The sequence below is a fragment of the Mchenga conophoros genome, linkage group LG23 (assembly GCF_057382185.1).
Source record: "Mchenga conophoros isolate Kocher_MC1m ecotype Shallow Benthic linkage group LG23, M_conophoros_male_GT1.1, whole genome shotgun sequence".
Lineage (NCBI taxonomy): Eukaryota > Metazoa > Chordata > Actinopteri > Cichliformes > Cichlidae > Mchenga > Mchenga conophoros.
In genome coordinates, this window is record NC_140547.1 from 7,875,167 (window position 1) to 7,899,798 (window position 24,632).

General features: G+C 41.6%; 2 protein-coding genes across 3 annotated transcripts in view; one reads left to right on the forward strand and one right to left on the reverse strand.

The window, feature by feature from the left end:
- Window positions 1-583: 583 nt before the first annotated feature.
- Window positions 584-11,307, reverse strand: prkaa2 (protein kinase, AMP-activated, alpha 2 catalytic subunit). Its single transcript, XM_085263736.1, has 10 exons — window positions 11,140-11,307; window positions 9,792-9,933; window positions 7,751-7,844; window positions 5,435-5,579; window positions 3,797-3,884; window positions 3,382-3,606; window positions 2,825-2,987; window positions 2,328-2,666; window positions 2,068-2,194; window positions 584-1,064 (listed from the first exon to the last, which is right to left on the reverse strand). Exons 1-10 carry the CDS (start codon window positions 11,237-11,239, stop codon window positions 814-816), a joined length of 1,674 nt encoding a protein of 557 aa, XP_085119862.1. The 5' UTR covers window positions 11,240-11,307; the 3' UTR covers window positions 584-813.
- A 2,744-nt stretch (window positions 11,308-14,051) lies between these two features.
- The window catches only part of plpp3 (phospholipid phosphatase 3), a 28,202-nt gene continuing 17,621 nt past the window's right edge, over window positions 14,052-24,632 (forward strand). The window contains exon 1 of one of the 2 annotated variants that reach the window (XM_085263747.1): window positions 14,052-14,595. In XM_085263747.1, the coding sequence (XP_085119873.1) occupies window positions 14,457-14,595 (139 nt within the window). In that variant the 5' untranslated portion in view covers window positions 14,052-14,456. The remainder of the gene's footprint in view (window positions 14,596-24,632) is intronic. The other variant, XM_085263746.1, reaches the window with a different exon arrangement.

The following is a 24,632-nucleotide window of genomic DNA, read 5'->3' on the forward strand; positions in this document are numbered from 1 at the left end:
AGAGCTTCGCTACTCATCTACAATCAATTCAAAATCAAGTAAAACTATGTTGAAGTAGTAATTAAATTAAAAAACTATAATGCCTAAAAAACCTCTTAAAAATAAATATGGGTCTGACCGCTAAAATATAAATCTTAAAGATGTATAAAGTAATTTATTTGGTATTTCTCTGTCAAACTTTTCAGCTACATAATGATTGTAATATAAATATAATACAAGGATAACAAAATCTTCCTCATAAACAACATAAATAAAAAAAAATAGAATTTTACATTTTGCGATACTCTCTCTGACACGATTTAATGTCGAGTTTAACAACTTTGCCTCAGTGAAGATTTAAGACCAGATGCAAAACTGACCTTTGATCGGTGGTACAGTGGGTGAAGGAAATTCAGCAACTGATAATCAGCCGAAGATGTTTGTGGGAGAAGTGACAGTGAGCTTGAGCTTTGCTGAACTCTGACCACTCGCTTCTCACTTTACAGGCCTCCACTAGTTCATAGATTCCCCTCAGCTGCAGCCTGATGTGTAAGACATCAAGACTTTGACCCAATGACTGTCAAAACAAGAAATAATAACCCCCACTATTTTACCCCCTCATTCTCTCTCTCTTCATCCGAGGCGAATGCCACACCTGCCTTGCCATTTACATTTCCAATCGCTTCCCCCAATCCAGTAAAACAGAACAGATGGAGAAGAGACAGAAAGAAGAAGTCACTCCAAACATCTACACTCCCTACATCCTCGATCTGTGATTAGCTTAAAAACCCCACTGACATCCAGGTTACAGTGACCTAAGCAAGTCAGCAGGGCTCAGCGTGCTAGCGTAGTGATCAGACTGGCACACATTTCAAAGAAGTCCATGGTGTGTGATCCCTGACGTGGGGTGAGCAGATGGGAGCTACCAGACAGGGATCCCGGGAGAGAGGAGCTGAGCTGGGGCAGATCAATCGCTGGGGTTGCCGAGTCAATGCTCAGTCTGGGCCTGTGGAGACCGGCTGTGGAACCTGACCTCTGAGGAGTGGATGAGCCCGATTTAAAGCCCACTGCCTCGATGATGTCATCTAGAAGCACAGCAACAGCAAATATTAGTAGTCATTCATAAAGTAACTACTACGTTAACTTTTGTTTTATTAAACTTTGTGAGAAATATCTGTGAGACAGTACACAAATCAGTCCAGCTATTTCGAACCAGTGCTAAATGCTAAAAGAGGTCATTTAAAACAAAAGACACAAAGCTAATGGTACATTTTGTCTTAAAAACGATGTCAATGCATTTTTTAATAAGTAGTGGTCCTCTCTTCCTGAAGTGCAATTCTGTGCTAAAGCAAGTACAAGATGACTCATTCACCTGATTTGCATAACCATAAAAATATATATCTGTCATCTAAATAATAATGTCATCTATTGGATGTATGAAGTTTCTTATAGCCTTTTAAAATATTTTAGGCTTCAAATGACGTGATATTAAATCTGTTAAATTTTTTTAAATATAGTTACGTATCCTCAGAAGAAGATTTAATCTCATTATTGACAAAAAGAGTTAATATTATATGCACAATCCAAGACCAGAAATCTCTGCAGTGGATGATTTAAATGGTCTAAATGTAAATAATAGATCACAGACACCCATCTACTGAGCATCAAAGGCACCGGTGAGGTGAGGTGTCTACGCAGAAAGGATACTAAAAGACATCTTGCAAGTAATACATTAGTACCAACACACTTCAAAACGGTTTCTTTCCTCAGGCTGTAGGATTGCTGAACCCACTCTCAACGCTTTAACATGAAAAAGGAGCTTTTTCATAAAACAACTTTTTTCTTTTTTTATGTTTTGTGACTACAGCTGCAATTTTCTTAGACAACCTTGTGAAGTGCAGTTCACGCCTTTATTCATTTCAGCTCAACTTTAGAATGACAAAATTAAGGACAAACATCAGCAGCTTTACACCTGCACAAAGGCCACGCATGTTTTATGATTTGGAAAATGTGTATTTTATTTTGGTTTTAAATTAGTCATGTATTGATTGTGACTAGATTGTGAAACCTGCTTAATGTGTTACTAACCATCAATGCTCTTGAAGTCAAGGAGGTAGGATCTGTTGTCCACTTGATAGAGCTGCAGGCTCATTTTCACCAAGTTGCCTGTCACTGGATTCTTCCTTCGAACTCGCAAATGGTATGGGTTCACCACCTGACACACACACACACACACACACACAAAAGAGTCAATAAATATATAAATAAATATTTTAAAAACAGCCAAAACAGAGACTCTGTTTGTGTGGGGTTCTTTGCAGTGATGTGCTTTATGTATGTATAAGCACCTTCCAGTCAAAGTTTAGCTGCTTCATAGCTCTGTACACCTCAGCCATGATATCATAGGGTCTGCTCTGACTCCTGATACCCAGGTGCCACTTAGCCTTCTTCACTGCCAGTGGTTTAGGCCGAGTGGTGTTGAGAGCATCCAGAGGACAACGCGACTTTGGGCTGTCAGCCAAGAGCGGAGGCATCCTCTCTGGGTGAGGTTTAACTCCAGGGGGCAACGGCATTCCCTCCTCTATAAAGGAGCCCTGTGGAGGACTGGACGCCAAATAGAATTCACTGGCCTGGGTCATGATGCGCCTGTTATCTATGATGAGGTGATAGGCTACGGATAACTGATCCTGCGTAAACAGAAGGATGACGAAAAATAAAGTGAAGACCAATAAGATAATTCACTCCCAACAGACCATTATACTACTGAAACCTACAAACGTTGTTTACAGCTTTCATGATTTCATCAAACATAGAAAACATGTACTAGAACAAAGTCAATGAGCACCTGTGGGTCTCCACTGTACAGGCTGGTCACAACCTCAGATTCAGTGCATTCAAACTTTTCGCACACTTCCCTGACAGCCTCTTCATCAAGAACAGTCGCATCATATGATGGATCCTCTGGGAAAAGGTAGCCTGGTAGGTCCTGCTTAAACCATTCATGTTCCCTATCAAAAAACATTGATCAACTCAAACGCTTCATCCCAAACTCAATACTGACATTATCAGACACGCAAGGTATGACTTTTAGCTTGCTTCAAGCTGGATTATCAAACAGAGGAGTCTGTAATAAAATAATCCTGTGCCACATTACAGAGCTAACAGTTATAAAAGAGTGGACAGGGAACTAAATATTTGACATATTGAGGAAAGAAAATAAAGCTATAACTTGAGTTATAAAGCTATGGCATTTTCTTTTGTGGCAACATTAGTTAAAGAACTCTTTTTTTTTTTAAAGAAAAAAATGATATATGAAGAGAAACATACAGTATAATATTAATAAAAAAGTGTTAACAATATAGCTAAAGGAGGCCTCTGGATTCAAGACAGTGGGGTCAGTACCTGATGTCTTTGATGGTGGCTCTCTTCAAAGGATCCACCTGCAGCATGAGCATCAGCAACGAGGCCACAGAGCGGGTCAGATACTCTGGGATGTAAAAGACACCTCCTCTGATCTTCTTAAACAGTGTGGGGACATGCTCATCATCAAAGGGCAGGGTGCCACACAGCAGGGCATACAGAATCACACCACAGCTCCAGATGTCAACTTCTGGGCCTGCATAGAGTCTAACAGAGAGATGAAAGGATGTGACAGTTAAAAAAAAAAAAAAAAGCCAGATGCTTAACCACCAGAAACGCTTTTTTTCCACAGTGATTTATAGGTTAATGGTTAAACGGTTTGTTTATGACTTATCCCATGAGGCAGTTAAAAAAATAGTTGGTTGTATGATCACACACAAAAAATAGACGTACAAACCTTCCTGAGATGACCTCTGGAGCTGCATAATTGGGTGAGCCACAGCTAGTTCGTAGGAATTCTCCATCTGACATCATGTTTGACAGTCCTGTCGGACAATCCCAGTTAAATGGCAAGAGAACATTAATATCTCTCCGTCTTTATTCTTACAGTAACAAGCATAACAACAACAAAGCATCTTAGTATGGAGATGAGCGACCAGCTGCCACCAGAACAGCTTCAGCTTTAGAACTCTTTTAAGGTGTTCAAGTACCCTCAAAAGATATTTCATCATTTGGTGGAGATGGGGGGTGGAGAGCAGTGAACCTATATCATTCTATCAATTTTCTTAATTTCTAATAATGGACAGATATATTTTCTTCTTTCCATTCAACTTAGGGTTTCAAGGGAGTGAAACCTATCACTGTCTATCTGTCATGTCTGTGACAGAGTGCCAGTCCAGCACAGAGCTGGCACAACGAGAAAGACTAGTCATACTCACCCCTATTGCCAATTTAGAATCACAAATTAACCGACAATCATGTCTCTGGAGGCAAAACTTCACACAGAAAGACCCAAAACAGCACAGTATATGACTATGTTTTCCATCCTCATGAATCCAGTCAGTGACCACTAATGGCCTATAAACAGGGTACTGTAATCCTTAAAGCGACCACTCTAGGAGTCAGGATAGAAATGTTTCATCCCAGGATGAAGTAATAAGGCATTGATTTCTAGTGACCCTTTCCTCTAAAAGGTCAGAACAGAAGGGCTAGTCAAACCCTGCCAGCAAAAAGATCCCAACAACACAACAGATCTCCAGCACCCCTCCTCGCACGGGTCAAGGGTTCAGGTTTTTCCCCTAATCTGTCACCTGTCTGCAGGTTAAATTTGAACATAGCCCAACAGGGAGTTACACACTGCGGACACTACTGAGACCTTTATCCTTCTTTACTCTCCAAGACACTAAGCTCTAAACACACAGCTCGTTTAATTGGATGAGCCTCTCTCTGCCTACCAGGGTCTCTGCCAAACATTAAACGTCAGACCCTTTGTGTTGTGCTGACCTTCCCTTTATCTTTTATCCCTGGTCCCTTAACACTCCCTTGCTCTGCTTGCCAGTATTTTTTGCTCTCAGCCAAAACACTTCTCCTGCTGTACTCCACTGCCACACCCCGCCTTGATTCCTTCCCTATCAGATGACACTGGGCCTCAAGGCTTCCTGCCAGACTTGATATGAAACCTTGCCGTTGCTAAGGGATGTCTCTCCACCCCACACGCCCTGCTGCGCATAAGGGCCCTTGTGTGTTTTTGAAATATTTCTCTTTCATGGTCATATTACATCAGGATTTTTAACTTAAATTGCAAAAATTAAGGCCTTAACTGATAAGAGGCATTCTCAAGTGAAATTTTCCTTATCATTTAATAAAGCTAAAAGGTGCACAATTAGATTTCACATTTTTCTTCAAGTTAACAAAGTTACTGCATGTGTTGAATCATAAACAGCTGTCACTTGGCTTTATTTAAACTATGTAATTTTACTCTGTCACCCTAAACAAACCTCAGTATTTTATCTGTCCTCTTATCATGAATTTACAAAAGATTCTATTGTCAAGCTTGTTTTTATGTCTCCCCCTCTAGCTATAACTGTTTTCTTACCAAAGTCTGCTATCTTGGCATTCTTATTGGCATCCAATAGGACATTCTCAGGTTTGAGGTCTCTGTGAACCACCATGTGCCGGTGACAGTAGTCTACAGCTGAGATAATCTGCTGGAAAAGGCGGCGTGCTTCAGTGTCCTCCACCTGAAAGACACAAAATGAATGGACTTGACTGATCTGAGTGATGATGTTCCCTCTGATCTACAAGTATGCAACTGGGTCAGTTGCAACAGGACCCAACTTTAAAAACATTTCTAGCAGATTTTGTTGAGCCAGTGCAAAAAAAAAAAGCACTAACATTTAGAGTTATTATGGAAAACATTCATTTACTGATTTATTAGAAATGGAAAACATTTCAGACTGTGTTTTCTATGCATGTAATTAATTTAAGATCAATAATAATTAGCCCATTTATCTCTTTTAAGTGCCCTTAATGACCTGAGGGAATAGCTAGCTTTGTGGATGCTAAATGTAAAAAGCTAGTGATTTTAAATAGTCTGGTTTTCTAAACTGTAGAACGCTGCCTACGGACTAGTGGATAATGGGCTTTAACACAAAAGGTAGTGACAACAGAGTTCATGAAAAGAGAAAGAAGCACAAAAAAGATCAAAAGATTAAAAAAAACAGCAATAAAAGCAAAGACAGTGGACAGTTTCATTGCTTTTAACACTAGTTTCACTTCACTATAATGAGTGACTTTGGCTCGCTCTCCTTGGCAGAAGCAGGACTAAAGGACCAACAATAGCACAAACATGTACAAGAGTAGAAGTAGTGCACATTCTGGATGTTTCTGACCCTGGCGACATAACCAGGTAAGACATGCAACGTTCTGCAAAGCTGTGTGTAGGTGCTGTGTAGGACTAATGCATAACCATGCAGTCCATTAAGAGTCACGCTACTTCAATTTCAAAAGGTGAAGTTCATAAACATCAATAGAAAACTATGAATGGCTTTACTAGACTTTACTAGGGCAGCTTTTCGTGACTCGCAGTTCAAAATAAACCATATTTATGTCATACTAGGCCTGTGGAACCTATCAGTTAATATGATGTCTGAAACAAGCCATTTTAGCCATCTTTACCCTCATTTTAAACCAACTTTCTTCTGATTGGTTGCCCCTCAATCAATCAGAAGAAAGTTGCCCCTCGGGCAGCACGGTGGCACGGTGGTTAGCACTGTTGCCGCACAGCAAGAAGGTCCTGAGTTCAATTCCAACACCAGGCCGGGGTCTTTCTGTGTGGAGTTTGCATGTTCTCCCCGTGTTTGCATGGGTTCCCTCCGGGTACTCCGGCTTCCTCCCACCGTCCAAAGACATGCAGCTTGTGGGGATAGGTTAACTGGAAAATCCAAATTGTCACTAGGTGTGAATGTGCGAATGAATGTGAGTGCGAATGGTTGTCTGTCCCTGTGTGTTGGCCCTGCGACAGACTGGCGACCTGTCCAGGGTGTACCCTGCCTCTCGCCCTGTGACAGCTGGGATAGGCTCCCGTGACCCTGGAAAGGATAAGCGGAAGCGAATGGATGGATGGATGGATGGATGGATGGTTGCCCCTCGTAAACAGAAAATCTAAGAAATGTTTTTTATGCTCACAGGTAGAGCTTTGTGCTCTAGAGACATCTGCTTTCATTGACACCCACAGAGCTAAGGGCAGAAAAAACTGCCTGAAATTAAATGTTTAGACGAATCTAAAGCATGAAACTTTGGCTCAAAGGAATTACTTTCACATAAATTGACTTCATCTAAGTTTTTTAAAGTTTGCCCATGTTTAACATGAGCATCCACTATTACAGTGTAATACGATGTAATGTATACATGACAAAACAAGGAGAGACGTTGTAAGTTGCACTTGAAAACAGTGCACATGTTTAGGAACATAGTTTAAATGTACATTATAAGTTAATTAAAATATAGATACCTACTCAAAATGACAGTAGTAAGAAGATATATTTAAAGCTAAAGCAAGACCATACAGTTTATAATATATATAATGTGAAGGATGTGGATTTAAATAATGTGAAAAAATACAGTCAACACAAAGTTAAGTATAAATACACTCAGCTATTTTTAACAGCAAGTCTACTTGGATTACTGCACAACCCCAGGAAACAAACCATCATCAGATTTTTGCTTGATATGTTTACCAAATATATGCAACAATTGCTTTTAAACTGTCAGAACTGTTTAACCAGTCAGGCTTCTGTTTAGTCAGCTAACCATGCCACTGGATAATAAAAGAATTTCTGATGATTCATTGACCACTGTACTCAGCCAGGCTGAAATCTACCAGCAAGATAATAGAAGAATGTCATCTTACCCGTCCATTCTTGCAGATGTAATCAAACAGCTCACCTCCCGACACATACTCCATAACCATGAAAAAATCTGTCGGGGTGCTTATGACCTGGTACCTGACAACAACAACAACAACAAAAACAACAACAAAAAAAAAATGTTGTATTACAATGAACTTTTAATACATTTATTAGTTGATTTCACCTTCTATCTTCTATTTTCACCTTTTATTCTCAAAAATTAAAAAGTGAGATCACTTAGACATGTCCCTTTTTTATAGGTAGATAAATTTTTAATCAAAATAACATTAAAATAATTAAAACTCTTGTACCTGACATAGTCAGTAATGGAATCGTTAATTAGAAATTACATGTTTTTAATTGAATTGCTTGTCCAGTTTTTTGAGTATATCAGGAAAAGATTATGATGGGCAAAAGACATTAGCAGAAGGATATATGGCTTTTTCTTTGCAACTCTGCCTACAAGGGAGGTCTCCGGGAGCTGCTTCTTCACTGCTGATCCCAGAAATAGTATTTTGTGGTTACCAATTAGTGAAGCTGCCAGTTTAGGACCCATGGGGTGTCTGTTTCTCAAAATAGAGTATCTGATGCATTTGTTTCCTTGCTCTGTGTTGCAGGCCTCTGTTACGGCTGTGGCCATAAGAACACTGTGTGGGCTGTTTGTTCTGTGTCTCTTTACTGTGTTTAAGACTCTTTACAGGTCCCTCCCCTAATGAAGAGTAGTGAGCAGCTGATTGGACCATGGAACAGGTGACCACATTCCACTTTCTATTTAGGTTCAAGTTTTTGTGGTTTTATGTAGGGGGTAGGACACACCTTCCTGTGGCATCTTCAGTTATCGAGCAGGCAAGAGTTGATGTTCCAGTAACTCAGCTAACCAAATGAACTGTTTCTTTAATCAACACAGCAGTTATCAGATGTGCTATCATATTTGGAGAGGTTTCTTCTCATGATCATTTTTGTAACTTGTGCAACAGGACACAGGAGTCATTGTTGCTATTAAAAAATCACCAGTCAGTCATATTTGTCATTCATGACATTTCTGATTAATTTACTGGAAATAAGAACAAATGTGCTTTTCTTTCAAAACAAAGACACAGATGGGTGAACCGGAATGTCTAAACCTATATCGTCTACATAAACAATACACAGCATTAGTACACAGAAACAAAGGCACAGCAAGGCTGTGATATTGGGTTGCTTTCATAAAGGTCAGGTATGTTAAATTGCAGGCACAATTTCATGAATGGTTGCCGGTGGTAGAATATAAACTTTATCACAATCTATTTCAATACTGTCAAGCTGGGTGAAGCCTAACACCACAGGGACTATGGGAGGAGAAACATTAAGACAAATAACTTTTTTCTTCTAACAGTTGAGAGTGTGGCAGCTTTTATAGTCATGGTCAGTATGTTAAACTGCTTCCACGTCTGTACAAGAAGTGTACACAGTGTGCATGTGTTTATTACTGTATACGTCTCTGACACTGACTTCCACAGCACTCCAGCTTATGACCTGACAACTCGCATATCTGCCATTGCTTAGAGTTTTACAGTGGACTAACCATAACCCTAGACTAAAAATATCACAAACAATGTTGAGAGGGACGGACAGACATGGACTAACAAGGGGAAAGAGGCCAGGGAGATAGAAGGAAAGAGAAAGAAGGACAACAAAGTCACAGAAAAATCCATGAGGAGAGAGGGATTTAGACATGCTCCTTCATTACAACAATATCCAGCATATTAACTGGAGATTTGTCCTAGCCAGAGCACATTTCTTTATCTAGCTCCAAGCTTGTGTGCATGCACTGGTATGTTTGTGTGTTTTACCTCCTGTGACCCTTGTGGGTATGCTCAGTAGAGTACAGCTCTAGGAAACACATGTAAACAAGCAAAGCATGCCACAACACACAGCAAAGAACCCACGTTACAACAAGCAATAATAAAAGAGAGCCCAGTTATCTCTCTGCAAAGCTTGTCAGTCTTCACTGAGTCTGAGTCTTAAATCTGACAGACGGATGTGTCGTCTGTCTGTACTTACAGCTTGATGATGTGTGGGTGTCTGAACAGCTTAAGATTCTGGATCTCTCGTTTGATCTTCCCCACAACATCGAGACTACGGATCTTCTGTCTGTTCAGGATCTTCACAGCCACTTTATGGCCTGTCAACTGATGCTCGCCAACTAAAAACAACAGAATACAGACATGAAAGAGACAGACCACAGAGGCTAAAAAAATTAATAAAAAATAAATAAATCACATAACCTACTACATAAGCAGCTTGGTGTGGATTAAAAGGGTTACACTTTGATTTGGAGTCCTGTTGCGTAGGAAGCTTGCACAAAGTAGTGAATGAACTGCGTTTGTTATATTGAGCTTTTGCTCTCTTTTGTAACCCCTATTTTCTTTCCATGCGTTTGTTTATAGTGTTGGAGCTATCTGCCTGCTGGAGGCTCTGAAACCAAGCTGTTATTGCAGCTGCCAAACACAGCACACGAAACTCAGAGTCAGATACGAACTGGGGCATGAACTGCTCCACAACTAACACACAAGCAGTAACCTGAAACGAGCAAGCATTACATACACACACACACAGTCATTTTTTATTCTTTCACACATGACTTTACACAGATTTTCTCCTAGTGGTTTGGGAGTGTGAGCAAAATCATTTTCCTTGATGATGATGTTCAGAAATAGCCATGGTAGCAAATGTTTTTAGCAGCACACGCAAGAAACAGGCGGGGTGAGCATAGAGTTAAAGCTCACAAGGTCATGCTGAGTGTCAGAGAACTAGCGAAGGCTACCCTAATAATAATCTGTTATACGCATCCTATTGAAGCTTTAAGATTGTTTAGGGTTTGCTCGACTTGACAAGCACTTAACAAGCTACCACCGGCTAGCAGAGAATAACACATCGGACTAGCTTGCAAAATTAATGTCAGTTCAACGTTAGGTTCCCACGGTGGGTCAAACGGTAAGCTTCAATCGTCCTTTGTCGCCAGACAGGGCAAAGGACAGCCACCACCGCACAGTCCTTATTACTTAACGATATACCATAATAATGCGAGTGTGACTGTGCATCTCTATGCATCCAGGTTTTATCACCTGCCATAGCTGATAACAGCAGCTACTGAAGGGGGCTTCGGTGAAAGAATTTGACTTTGAAGCGGTCAGATTCTCAGACTACAGTACGTTTAAAATCCAGTCTGTTGCCGTGGTTAAACCGCTCAACTACGCCAACTGCTTCACTGACCACCAGCAAGTTGAACACGAAGCGTTAAAGGGGTGGTAGGGGAGTGGGGGCACAGCGACTACTTGGCATTAACTACTCCAACTGAAGGCACAAACGTACACATGAAGCCTGGCATGACACAGAAACAGGACTTAACTCTTCACTTTGCCGAATGTCCCCACTCCGAGCGTGTCGCCGAGGATGTAATGGCCGATCTTTACCCTGCCTTCGTGTTTCTGTTGTTGCCTCTCTGCCATCTTCTCCGTTACCGACGGCTTGGCTCGCTCGGTGAGGTGGGAGAACTGCCTGCCTGGCCTGTGCAGCGCACGGGGGGCGGGGAAGAGGGGGGGGCGGGGCACTTCAGAGTGAAGAACCACCAACGGCGGAAAACGCGCGCACGCACGCACGCGAATTATCCCTCCAAGAACCAGGCGCACTCTCCCACCTACCCTGCACGGAGCAACCAACAGGGTGTTATGTTGAGTTTAGTAGCCCAGTCAAATACTAACCCTCACGGTCTAAATATATAGATGTGTGTATATATATATACAGTGGGGCAAAAAAGTATTTAGTCAGCCACCGATTGTGCAAGTTCCCCCACTTAAAATGATGACAGAGGTCAGTAATTTGCACCAGAGGTACACTTCAACCGTGAGAGACAGAATGTGAAAAAAAATCCATGAATTCACATGGTAGGATTTGTAAAGAATTTATTCGTAAATTAGGGTGGAAAATAAGTATTTGGTCACATCAAACAAGGAAAATCTCTGGCTCTCACAGACCTGTAACGTCTTCTGTAAGAAGCTTTTCTGTCCCCCACTTGTTACCTGTATGAATAGCACCTGTTTGAACTCATCATCTGTATAAAAGACACCTGTCCACAGCCTCAAACAGTCAGACTCCAAACTCCGCCATGGCCAAGACCAAAGAGCTTTCGAAGGACACCAGGAAAAGTATTGTAGACCTGCAGCAGACTGGGAAGAGTGAATCTACAATAGGCAAGCAGCTTGGTGTGAAAAAATCAACTGTGGGAGCAATCATCAGAAAATGGAAGACATACAAGACCACTGATAATCTCCCTCGATCTGGGGCTCCACGCAAGATCTCATCCCGTGGGGTCAAAATGATCATGAGAACGGTGAGCAAAGATCCCAGAACCACACGGGGGGACCTGGTGAATGACCTGCAGAGAGCTGGGACCAAAGTAACAAAGGTCACCATCAGTAACACACTACAACGGCAGGGAATCAAATCCCGCAGTGCCAGACGTGTTCCGCTGCTGAAGCCAGTGCATGTCCAGGCCCGTCTGAAGTTTGCCAGAGAGCACATGGATGATACAGCAGAGGATTGGGAGAATGTCATGTGGTCAGATGAAACCAAAGTAGAACTTTTTGGTATAAACTCAACTCGTCGTGTTTGGAGGAAGAAGAATACTGAGTTGCATCCCAAGAACACCATACCTACTGTGAAGCATGGGGGTGGAAACATCATGCTATGGGGCTGTTTTTCTGCCAAGGGGACAGGACGACTGATCCGTGTTAAGGACAGAATGAATGGGGCCATGTATCGTGAGATTTTGAGCCAAAACCTCCTTCCATCAGTGAGAACTTTGAAGATGAAACGAGGCTGGGTCTTCCAACATGACAATGATCCAAAACACACCGCCCGGGCAACAAAGGAGTGGCTCCGTAAGAAGCATTTGAAAGTCCTGGAGTGGCCTAGCCAGTCTCCAGACCTCAACCCCATAGAAAATCTGTGGCGGGAGTTGAAAGTCTGTGTTGCTCAGTGACAGCCCCAAAACATCACTGCTCTCGAGAAGATCTGCATGGAGGAATGGGCCAAAATACCAGCTACTGTGTGTGCAAACCTGGTAAAGACCTATAGTAAACGTTTGACCTCTGTTATTGCCAACAAAGGTTATGTTACAAAGTATTGAGTTGTATTTTTGTTATTGACCAAATACTTATTTTCCACCCTGATTTACGAATAAATTCTTTACAAATCCTACCATGTGGATTCATGGATTTTTTTTTTTCACATTCTGTCTCTCACAGTTCGAGTGTACCTCTGGTGCAAATTACTGACCTCTGTCATCATTTTAAGTGGGGGAACTTGCACAGTCGGTGGCTGACTAAATACTTTTTTGCCCCACGTGTGTGTATATATATATATATATATATATATATATATATATATATATATATATATTACTCATATTTCGTGAGTAATTACTAGTATGGGTTTTTCTTCTTTATTCCTAAATGCAAAATGTGGAGTTCACCACTAGATGGCAGCATACGTATGATTCATCAATACTCAATACCTGGTATGAGTTTCGGATTTCTTTCTACTCCTATTGTTAAACATACGCAACAAGCAAGCAATATTTATTTATATAGCCATTTGCCCGGACAAGAACGGCATCGAAAGGAATCTAGGACAAAACAACAATGTGAAAAAAGAGGAAACGGGAATACGATGAAAATACACAAAAAAACACAAGGCTCGAGCTTCTCAAATTGGACAACAAATAGTGTTCGCTCACCAACATATTATATTACATTATGTTATATTATAAGATTTTTTTTGTATTAAACATAAAATCGTCTGGAAACAGAAATTTCCTGAAGTTAAAAAGGATTAAAATCACGAATTACAGACTTCCCGTCTTTGTCTCTGTATGGAGACTGGACAAATATATATAAGGTTTCGACACATTTTTCACATGAAAAACAAATATCAATATTTTAATTAACATTTGAACTTTAATTGTTGCAATATTATATTTTTGTTCATCTTTTAAAATAAACACTTTATTGAAAATTAAAAAAAAACTCTAGCACTATATACTGGAACATATTCTCTTTATTTTGTCTGTCCAAGAACAAAGATTTTTAATAGTCTCAACTCAAAAGCGCTTCGGTTGTTTTGCGCCTGTTACCGTGAGTAACCGCTAGGAGCAGTTTATCCGCAACGGTGGTCAGTCCACTGCTGGTCTCCACTCTTCCAAGTTTTTCAAGCAGGGATGGAGACGATTACTCGTTAGCAGAGAGAGGAGGAGGGCTGCTGTGGGAACTAAGAGAGCGGGGGGAGGAGGAGGAGAAGAAGGATTGATATAACAAGAGCGGCTGTCGATGCGCAACGCAAGTCTCACTCCAAGTCTTTGAAACAAGACAGATAAAGGGGAGCGGGCTTTCCATTCAGTACCAGTGCAGGCAATTTTTTAAAACTAAGTTCGTGCCGCGGGTCAGTTCTCCATTTAGCCTACTACTCATCTGACTTTTAATTATTTTGTAAAACTGAAATACGAGAGAGCGAGTCATAAACAGATCAGAAACTCCGAGAGAGCTGCGAGTTGGGAAGTTTGTTTCCCGTTGCTTTGCATGACATTTCTTCCAAGGACTTGAGAGCCTGACACAGTTTCTTCATAGACCGTGCGGTGTGGGATTTTGATCTGAAACGGGGACTCATCAAATGCAAAATTACATGTATGAGAAAGCAATGGCTCAAGAAACAAGGAACGGAGGAACCTCTACGTTAAATAACAACAATGGTGTTGACAACAGTAAGAAGAAGGTGCTAATAGTGCTCGATGTCTTCTGCCTTCTACTTGGTAAGTTCACACAGATATGTTTACACGATGCTTTCCTCTCTGTTACCATTTAAACTGCGTATCTCACATCAGCTTTTGTAGAGTACATGCAAAAAAAAGTGAAGACAGAAACTTCTGCACATTGCACTCACAATAAAAGTCATCTTTAGAATAGATAAACGGTGCCCGCCTTTTCTCAAGTCTGCCAATAAGAGTATTATCATTTTAAAAGTATTGCCCGTTATCTGTAACTGCAAAACAACTTCAGCTGCTACATCCCCTTATCATCCAGTACCAACGCAACACCCCCGGGCAGTGGAAGTGCCGAATAAAAAAAAAATCAAACAACATTTCAGGAGTTCGCACTTTTAATTTTCTTTAATTCACCCCAGAATCACAATCAGTTTGTAAACTGAGAAGAAGAGAAAACTTCTTTTCTTTGTTGTTGTCAAGACAGGTGACTAGCTTCTCTCATCGGAGATAACTGTCACCGGGTAATATACTGATCATTTCAAAGTCCATGGAGTGTCACTGTAATTGATCAGTTGTCAACATGCCTTGGGCATAAATATTTTCAAGTGTTCTAACCTGCCCTTAAAAATAGCCAGACAACACCCACCACTTCCCCCAGTCTGTTCTCTGATAACGATGATCATCTGACCCCAAATCAGATGAACATGTTTATCAGTCCAGCTAAAGCTGGCCATAGGCTGAGTTGCAAGGTGACTGAAGTAAAAATCAAAGTGTAATTAAAATACTGACTAACAGCTCACAAAACATTCCCCAAAGCTAATGTCACATCAGGGTTTTTTTTGCATTAGCTCTCATTTGCTCCCACAGAAATTTTAATGTGTGTTAGTTCTAAGTTCAGTGGGCATCCCATACAGATTCAGTGTGCTGCCTTTGTGTATGTGTGTCTGGTGTCTGTGTGTGTGTTGTTTTGCTGGTTTGTTTTTGGCTGTTGTCACTGTAGCCCAGTCCTTTTAGTGTTGAGCGCCAGTTAACCCCCCCCCCCCCCCCCTTCTTTTCACACTATTTTCATTCCCCCCATCTCCCCTTTCTCTTTTTTGGAAAAGGATTACGGGAGTTCTGCTTAACTTCTACACATTCACTCCTAGAATCTTGCCAATCCCTGGCCAGCTGCCCCTGATCTCTTCACTTCAAATTACTTTCTTTCTTTCTTTCTGGCTCTCTTTCTCCCTCTCTGTCCAGGGGAATGCGTGGAATAATTGCTTAAGCATGTGTTGTGGTAGGGGAAGGCCTCTCCAATTTGAGTGAGGGATCGAAAAGTGGGACCAGTGGCTGACCGGGCTTTAGAGGAGCAGGTGGGAGACACACCAATAGCGCAATATAAAGGAACCAGTAAAGTACCGATGAAGTATGCAACACTACCACACAGGAGCTGGATTGTATCATCCAGTATGTTACAAATGGTGCATATTAACTCCACATAAGTGCTGTGAGGTAGAAGCAAAGCTCGCTGACAGACAAAGTTTTCCATTGGGTTTATACTAGTTTTCTTATTAAAGAACCCCAGACAGAGATACACTGTTTCATCTGCACTCATATAACTGTAGATGAGCTTTGATCACATGTGGACTGAATTTCCTGCACAAACCAACTTCCTTTATTGGTTAAAGCTCTACAGACAGTTCTCCATTGCCTTGTTAGGACACACACACGCACTCACAGACACGCATGTATGCCTGTAAACTCACACAATGCATGTAAGAACACAGTAACAAATGGTTACAAAGATTCTCCTTTGTTATGCTAAACACAATCTGGCTGCTCAGTGATGATTGGTTGGCCCACTTCAGGGGTTTGGGGGGAGTTGCGGGTTTGGTGCGAGGGGGTGACTGGGGAGGGGGTTAAAAGAGAGGGAGAAGAGATCAGTAGAAAGGGAGGGTTATCAGGGCATCCTGAATGAGGAAGGAGGAATGCGGGTGTGTTGTCGAAGAGCTCAGCGGAATGCTTAATGGTTGATAGCTTTTGTTCTGAGCCTGTTTATGGCTAAAAAGTAGTGTACACTACTAAAACTGGGAAATAGATAAGTATCTCATTACCTTTAATTAGTTCCTATTCTGCCAGCTGGGCTCTACACGCAGAGTCTCTGCAGTTACATCTTCCTATAGGATGTTAATGTGCCCAACTGACACACCCTTAGGCGCAGATAATGAGTGTCTGCATAAAAGACATCTGAGACCATCTATAGCTGCACACAAGGACAAAAGAAAACATCTTTAAATGTTTAATGAAGAAGCCATCCCAGTTGGTTTTGCTGAAGAAAACTGATAATGCAAAAGTACAGCAAGATTAGAAAGGCATTGAAAAAGCATACTCACATTCTCTCCAGCACTCAACTACCAAGACCAGGGTTACGGCATATAGTTTTGGCAGCTGAGCGCAACCGTCATCTGCTGATTTCACTCTGGATCAGGTTCCACTCCTACAGAGCAGTCGAGTTGATTTAGCAATGCTATAAGGAGCGTGCACACAAACAGTATACACTCACTATAAATACACAAACTCGACCGCAGAATTTCGTATTCCCTTTTGGCGACTCACTGCCCAATAGTCTTCTCTTGGCTGTTTGAAAAAAAAAAAATGTTTATTGTGAGAACACTTTGCAACGAGACGCAGACTAGAGCCCTCTGGAACCCAAGCATCCAAAAGTAGTCTCACTTAAACCATGATTAAGTTTTACACAATGCACAGGGGATTATACTTTATGTGTTTGCTTCTGCAGAACTGGTTTGGGATGGAGCGGTCTTTTTGTAAAACATAAACATGGATTCATTGACTCTATATATGCTTCTTTTAAAGGATCACGATCTGTCTCCTTATGATGATCTGTGAGGCAAAAAACTATATATATAATGTTTTAAAACGTTTAATTATGTGTTTATTGCAAAATTTGGAGCTCTGATACAGTCAGGTGTTCAGCGGTCTGCTTTTCCACAAATCACAGACAGGTAGCCAAGAAGAGCGTAACCTTTTGGCCTCGAGGAATCAGCTTCATAACTGGCCCCGGAGCGTTAACCCTTCTGTATTCGACTCCTGCGTTCCCATCAGCTGCTATAACATTACAGCAGTCAGTCACACAGCCTCTCATTAAAGTCAGAGAGGTTTAACCTCCACCTCTCCAGGCCTCAGCCACTTCAATCCTGAGCCGCTCTACAAATATTTTTGAGAATTTCACAAATTCTTCATCTGGCTGTAGCTCTGTGCCCAAAGACTCTGGATGGGACATCTGGTGCAATTTTGGGAGTAAGTGAACCAGGGGGCATATAGAGTGTGTGTGTATAGTGGAGCTCAGGAAAGGGTGGGAAACGGAAAGGTAGTGTCGGTCGGAGGTGGGTGTGGTTGTGAAATGAAATCCTGTCTCTTTTTTTTGCCTCCTAGTCCATTTCCACATCTATCTCCATTCCTTCCCCGTGTTCCTTCTCTACCGGAGCCAGTCTTCTGTCTTCATAATAGTCTCAGAATAACAAGGGAAAGAGCAATAATGAACAAAATAATATTAGAAGAATATTGATATGCATGGATTATACAGTCTGTGTCTGTTAGAAAACTACATTGAAGCAGCATGTGAGTCTATCACAGAGAAATTGAAACACAGGCTCCAATCCAAAGATGCTGACCTTAATCCAAGGGTAAATATTCTCAGGGATTCTGCACAAGTCTTTCAGAGGTGGGAGCCATGAACATGTTCTTAGAAATATATTTGGCTGGGATTTATTGGGATCTGTTTAAGACATTAGGTGAAAGGTCAGAAAGAAAAGAGACTCACATATGATCAATATCTGCAATGCTCTTTGTGTGACATTAGTTACACTCATGTGTCACCCACAGCAGACACTTAATAGACATGCACAGAAGAATATGTCTCGGGATTTAGTTTTGACAGTAATCAGATTGAGTGTTTATTGTGAGAACACTTTGCACATCATAACACAACATAGCTTGATTACTCGACTATACTTTTGTCGTTATGATATCTAAATGTTATCTGTGCCCAGCCTGTGATGAGTGTTTGTTGGCGGCTTCAGGACAAGGTGAGGTTATGGCTCTTAAGAAGGTGACGAGGTGACGAGTGTCCTCTGGCAGAAGATAAAGATCAGCAGATGTCCCTGACAACAGAAGCCTAGGGCTACTATCTCTCCTAGATAAGATGCTAATATAAGTGCACATTTTTGGGAAGATCTATGTTTTTCGTGCATGTTGAGATGAAGAGCACCAGTGGCATCAATGCCAGACAGGTCTGCAACATTTTCCGACTGTCATTGTGACATGCGGTGGGTTTCTGTTGGTGCAAGAGTTAACCACCAAACCCCTGGGGTATGTGCCTTAGCAGGGCTGTGATTAGAGGTGCGTGGGTGTGAGCGTGTGCATGTGTGTCCTTTGGGATTCGGGAATAAGAGAGAGGGCACCCAGAGCTGTCATTAAATGGACCATATAGCCTGAAGGGTGAAGCATTTTGTATTCACTCTGTGGGTAGCATGTGTGAGGCATGTGTGGCTCGATTTATAGACCTGTGTCCCATGTGGCTCCCGTGGGCAAGCTGAAGGCATAAGCTTGACCAATTTGCCTGTAGCTGTTCACACTGCTATACAAACCAGACACATTCATCTCCTTTACCTTTTTTTATACTGTCGCCATCCTGGCACACAAATTGCACAATAAAACAAAGACACCAGCTTGTAGTTTACGCTTTGACAACAATAGTGTAGTAATGCCTCTCATTCTCATGTCTCATCTATGATTATATCCCTCTCATATAAACACTTTTCAAACTGCTTATTTAAGTCATTTTGGATTACTGGGCAGGACCTTACAATAAGCTTTTGTTAGCAGTCAATTTTGAATGTGTTTAAACTTGTGTTTTAGCCTTCACCAAGAAATGTAAATGTATATTTCACAGAATTCTGCATGTGGGCAACAAACATCTACTTGCCCATTACACCCATGGAAATATTAACTCTTAGACTTTCTACTTTTTCCACAGTTACTTTTTTGATTTAACCCAGTGTTTTTCTAGACCCTATTTCTACTTCTATTAGTCAACATGTGATGAACAACAATGGCACTAGCCCTTTAATGTAAATTAGAGCGCAAGCGGCAGATGATCTGAAGTTATGGGCCTCATTAAATCTCTTTCCCCCCCCACAATATCCTTTCTTGGGCCTGCTTCCTGCTGTTACACAGGCCCCTCTGTCTGTCACTTTCTCTTACTGCATATACAGTCTTCTGTATTTGTGTGTGTGCTGTGTGCATCCAGGGATGGGGGTCAGGGCGATTTCTCTGTTTCGGAGAGAACAATACCCCTTTTGATGCATCTCAGCGCTCTTTGTTTCGTTAACAGGGACCAACAGACCAGTGGCAGACTGAAGGAGGATGAAATAGAAGGGAGGGGTAATAAGTGAATGAGGGAGAGATGAGAGGGCGTAAGAAGCTTCTTACTGGGTACTCAAGGTCGCTTTATTATCTATCAGTGGTTTATGGCTGTTGCTGCTTCTAGCTTTATTGTTGACTGGATTGTGGGCTGTAGTGCTTATCTGCTCAGAGCTGTGTAGTAATCAGCTCAGCATCTTTAATGGCACAGGCCTTATCTAAGCTGCAGCCACTGAGCTCTATCCTGTTTACATACAGAGCAGCCCCCTGGCTGAAGAGGATCCATGTAACACTAGAAAACATCATGCTTTACATTTGTACTGTAGCAGCAGTTTAACATCTTGTGTACACAGTTATTAAAAAATGGTCTGGGGTATAAGCTGAGGTGAGCTGGAATGAGAAGACAGTCTTGTGTTAAGTTCAGGGGAGCATTACCCAGAGATAGAAGCATCAGGTTTCAGAGAATCCATAGCCCTCCTCTGCACAGCCAGGCTTTTGTCCCAAGGGGTAATAATGCCATTATGGCAATCGTTGAGAAACGCCTAGCCAGCCATCTAACCAACCAGCCAGATAACGTGATCTGGCCCTGGACGGTGCTCATGTTTCTCTTCATTGGAGCAGCTGTGCATTTGTCTTTTTTGCTGACAGTGCAGCCAAGCATTAAATAAGTCTCCATGACTTTTAACTGATCTTTTTAAAACAAATTATGAATATCCTCTCGCATTCCCTAGTTTCTGATGTGGACCAAAGGTGAATTTCTCTTCATCTCTACAAATGCACTTACAAGCCAAAAGCAACACAGGGCCAGCAGCAGCACTCAGAAGTTGCCCACACAGGTGCCTGCTGGTAAAAGACCCTAGAGTGTGTCCCAACAGATGCCTGTGTGTAAAAAGGCATTTATTCCTGTGAATAAAATCTCTCTGAGTAAGCACATGCTTCAGCCAGCGGCCCCCCGGTCGCTACAGCATTCACACAGGGGGGGAAAAAGGGATTCACTCTGCGCACCACTCTGCTGACCTCAGCCACTCCTGTGTATCTATGTGTGCGTCTGTGTTTGTGTAATTGTGAGCTTTGTACATGCGTGAGACACATCAGCAACCTGTGGAAACAAAGAAACTAATATCTCGAGCCAAACATCTGTATCGGTGCATGTTTGTGCACGCGTTTATAAACGTATGTTTCCTAAACAGTGATTATGTGTATGGTAAAAGCACGGGTGGTTTATATGGAGCCGAGTTTGTTTATTTGGATTGCGAGGACATTTTTAAAGCCCTTTGTGGTCGACGGCTTAAAATTTTTTCAGAAAGAAGTTGGCTGAAGTCGCCAGTGAAACCACAGTAATCCACTTTCACACCCACATAGCCACACACACAACCGCACACTCTCGAAGATACAATACACAGCGTCACAGTGACATTTGGATCCTGTAGGCTATAGTATAATCCTAGAGTTATGTCACATCTCTCACCTATGACCTTTTGCTCTTCCGGGATCTGTCTTGAATGTATGCACACTATCTCTAAATATGTGGAAGGCCTCACATAGTCTTGCTCATGGCTTTAGTGACCTTAAGATAGGGCTAACTGGGTGGGCTTGCCTAACTGTAAAGTGTTTGATGTGTGACAAATTTCAAAACATCCGAGGCATCTGCTTGGCATGCCATTTTTAAAACCTCAGGGGTGACAGTACAAATGATAATGAATATGTGTCCTCTGTAAACACTTAGCTTAAGATTGAGACTGGGATTACTATTAAATAAATTAATAGAAACAGTTAAAAATACACTATGTACCACTGTTTTAATAGAAAATTTGCCACTATGACAAACTGTGTGCGTTACAAACACAGTCTCACTACTGACACACACAATTCCCATTTATAGTGCACATGCACACTGTGTAATTGCAATGTCACTTGCAGCTGGATGAGAGCATTCATTCATCAACAATCCCGGACTAAAGGACGCTCATAAAGAAAGACACTCCTTCTCATTCACACACATATCAAATAACCGCAAGATAATATCTCTCCACACTTCTCTTTAGCAATGTAGGGCACTTTAAAACGTCATTTTACAAATGCAGATTATGTCGTTTGGTATTTACAAATCAGAATTATAAAAGTATTAAGAGTTTCTTCAGTAGCCTGAAAAATATAAATGCTTTGACATGTCCACACAGGCAAAGATCATGTTGTTTATAGGTTTTTAAAAAGTTCCACTTAGTTTAACAGAAAAGAAAACATTTTAACCTGTTACTAATTCGCTCAAAATGTCACAGATTGCTTAAATTGTCCAAAATTTGTTATCGCAGAATCCATGTAAATCTAACCACATATTTAGAGACTGCATTTTGCACTTGGCATGTTGCAATAATTGGTGCGACATGCAGATTTCAGCTACGGAAGTGAGCGGAGCTGCTATCTGATCTGCTAAAATAGAGGTGAGAAAAATCAGAGAAGAAGCGACTAAACAGTTTGATTGATTGACTGTTCAGTCTATAGAGTCACAACCCACTATAGACACTATAGACACTATAGACCCGGCCCTCTCTAACCCTCCTCTGAATTGTCCTTGTTCCCACTCCTTCTTAGAACGAGTCACATATTGCTTATTGAGAGACAGGAGGAGGAAATCCTCCATTAGTGCAGACTACAATACCTTTTCCTCTGCCCTGCTCCGCCTCCCATTTACCTCTCACACTCACTGCTGACAATCAGCATCACTCACTAAAATAACGATATCATTCTAATTTTGCTTCTGAAAGCCATGAAAACCTATTACAATATCAATAGAAACCCAGAACGGTGAGAAAGTCATGAGAACCAAAGTGCGGGAACCTCGCTACCATGGACTCGACATACACGCTGGTGTTCTACAGGGATATTAGTGCAATGTCAAAGGGTATTAACCTTTTAAGCAATGTAGAGCTTTAGCTGGCACTGGAATAACAATTGTTTCCTGTTGTGCCAAGTATAGCCAGGCTTAAGGTAAGAAAAGAAAGTGATAGCAAATTCATGATCATTGCCTTGCAGTCTCAAGGAACTTTGAACTGTATAGTAAAGAAGACTGTTTAAAAACCCTAAATTCTTCATTTTAGCTATGTAACATTTTGATAAAGTAAATCCTTTTTTTTCTTACTAAAAAAATCAGTCTTAGCCCTGCTAATCGAAGCTCTCGCTGACTACGCCAAATTTAGCTCCAAAGCCAATCAAACGGACGCCTGAAGGATAATCTCAGTCACATAAACAAATGCGCACACATACACACTCGATCGCATACAAAGAAAACTACATACATACATTTAAAAACCCCAACCCAACCAAAACGCACGTGGACATATTTTTATCATGTGTTTGTCATTTCCAGCAGGCAGCAGAGCGTGAGCATGTGAGTGGATTTACGAATGGAAAATAAGTCCAGTGCCCTTACTCGCTCTCTCACTCACACACACACACACACACACACACACACACACACACACACACACACACACACACACACACACACACAGGCCCTGCCATGACCTCTGCATATAAACACAGATTCAACCAGCCAAAGGAATTCCTCTCTCTCTCTCTCTCTGACCTGCGGTAAGTCTTTAGTGGTCTGCAGCGGTTCTCTGAAGAGAGAAGTGCATGACAGGATCTGATAAGACAAATAGAACTGTTCCCAAACTCACTAAGCCACCCACTTTGGTTATGTGTGTGTGAGTGCATTTATGTTTTTTTCCCCTGTTGAATTCTTCATACTTTCAGACCCTCCCTGTCTTTCTCTAGCTCGCCATTGAGGAAATTTTTAGACCCCAATTATTCTTTACATGCCAGTTTGTGTGCTAAAAACAGCTCCTTGGCTTAATAGTGTGTAAGGCTCATTTCCTATCAAAGCACACACACAACTTCTTCAAATGAATGTTTCCTCTGTTTCGGTAGTTGAAGTATGAACTGCATCGTCGCGTAAAAGCGACCTCTTGACAGAACTTGTAAAGCAGTTGTTTTTTTTAATTCAGTGATGCACCACAGGTCTTTGCTAAAGCCCATCCCACTTCTTTCTGTTTCCTTCCCTTCTGTCTTGGTTTTTCCCTCCTCTGACACTCCTCCACCACTTTTCCTCTCTCTGTGGGTCAGCAGGTCTCCCGAAGGTCATTTGCTCTTGGGGAAAAGGGGTCATATATCTTCACGCCACTGTTTGTAGAGGAGGTTCAGATGTGACATATAGGGTTAACACTGGTGCGCCTTTGAATTTGTGCTGAGAGTTTCATGGACTGACTGTGGTATGAGGAGAATGCCAACATACAGGGTGCTTTAAGGGCGACAGCATGGAGGGGTGGGTGGGCAGCGCAAAAGAGCCTGGCATCTCAAGGCTGTGCAGCGGGCAGACAGAGAGGCTTTCATGACTTCTCAATAGGTAGTGTCGAGGTGTTCAATTGCTCAATCTCGCTTTACTTTTTCAGTCATTCAGCTGGTCAACTCCCGAGTTTCCCATGGTATTCTCCCATCGGTTTAGCCTTTAAGCACTGGTTAGCTTGTGTGTTTTTGTCTGAGTGTGTCTGTTAAGCCCATGAACTTCTTTCATGCCTCCTCATTAGCATGTGAATCCTCCCTCCACAAGCAGGCCAGCATGGAAGGATGGAGAAAGACAGGAAAGAAGGGGGAAGAAAAACGCA

What these genes read in the sequence shown, in the direction of transcription:
- prkaa2 (XM_085263736.1), bottom strand. Translation starts at nt 11,239, where the DNA reads ATGGCAGAGAGGCAACAACAGAAACACGAAGGCAGGGTAAAGATCGGC. An exon ending in TGTACAGTGGAGACCCACAG is followed by an intron (nt 2,667 to 2,824) that starts GTGCTCATTGAC and finishes CTGTTTACGCAG; the next exon opens with GATCAGTTATCCGTAGCCTA. An exon ending in AGCTAAACTTTGACTGGAAG is followed by an intron (nt 2,195 to 2,327) that starts GTGCTTATACAT and finishes TGTGTGTGTCAG; the next exon opens with GTGGTGAACCCATACCATTT.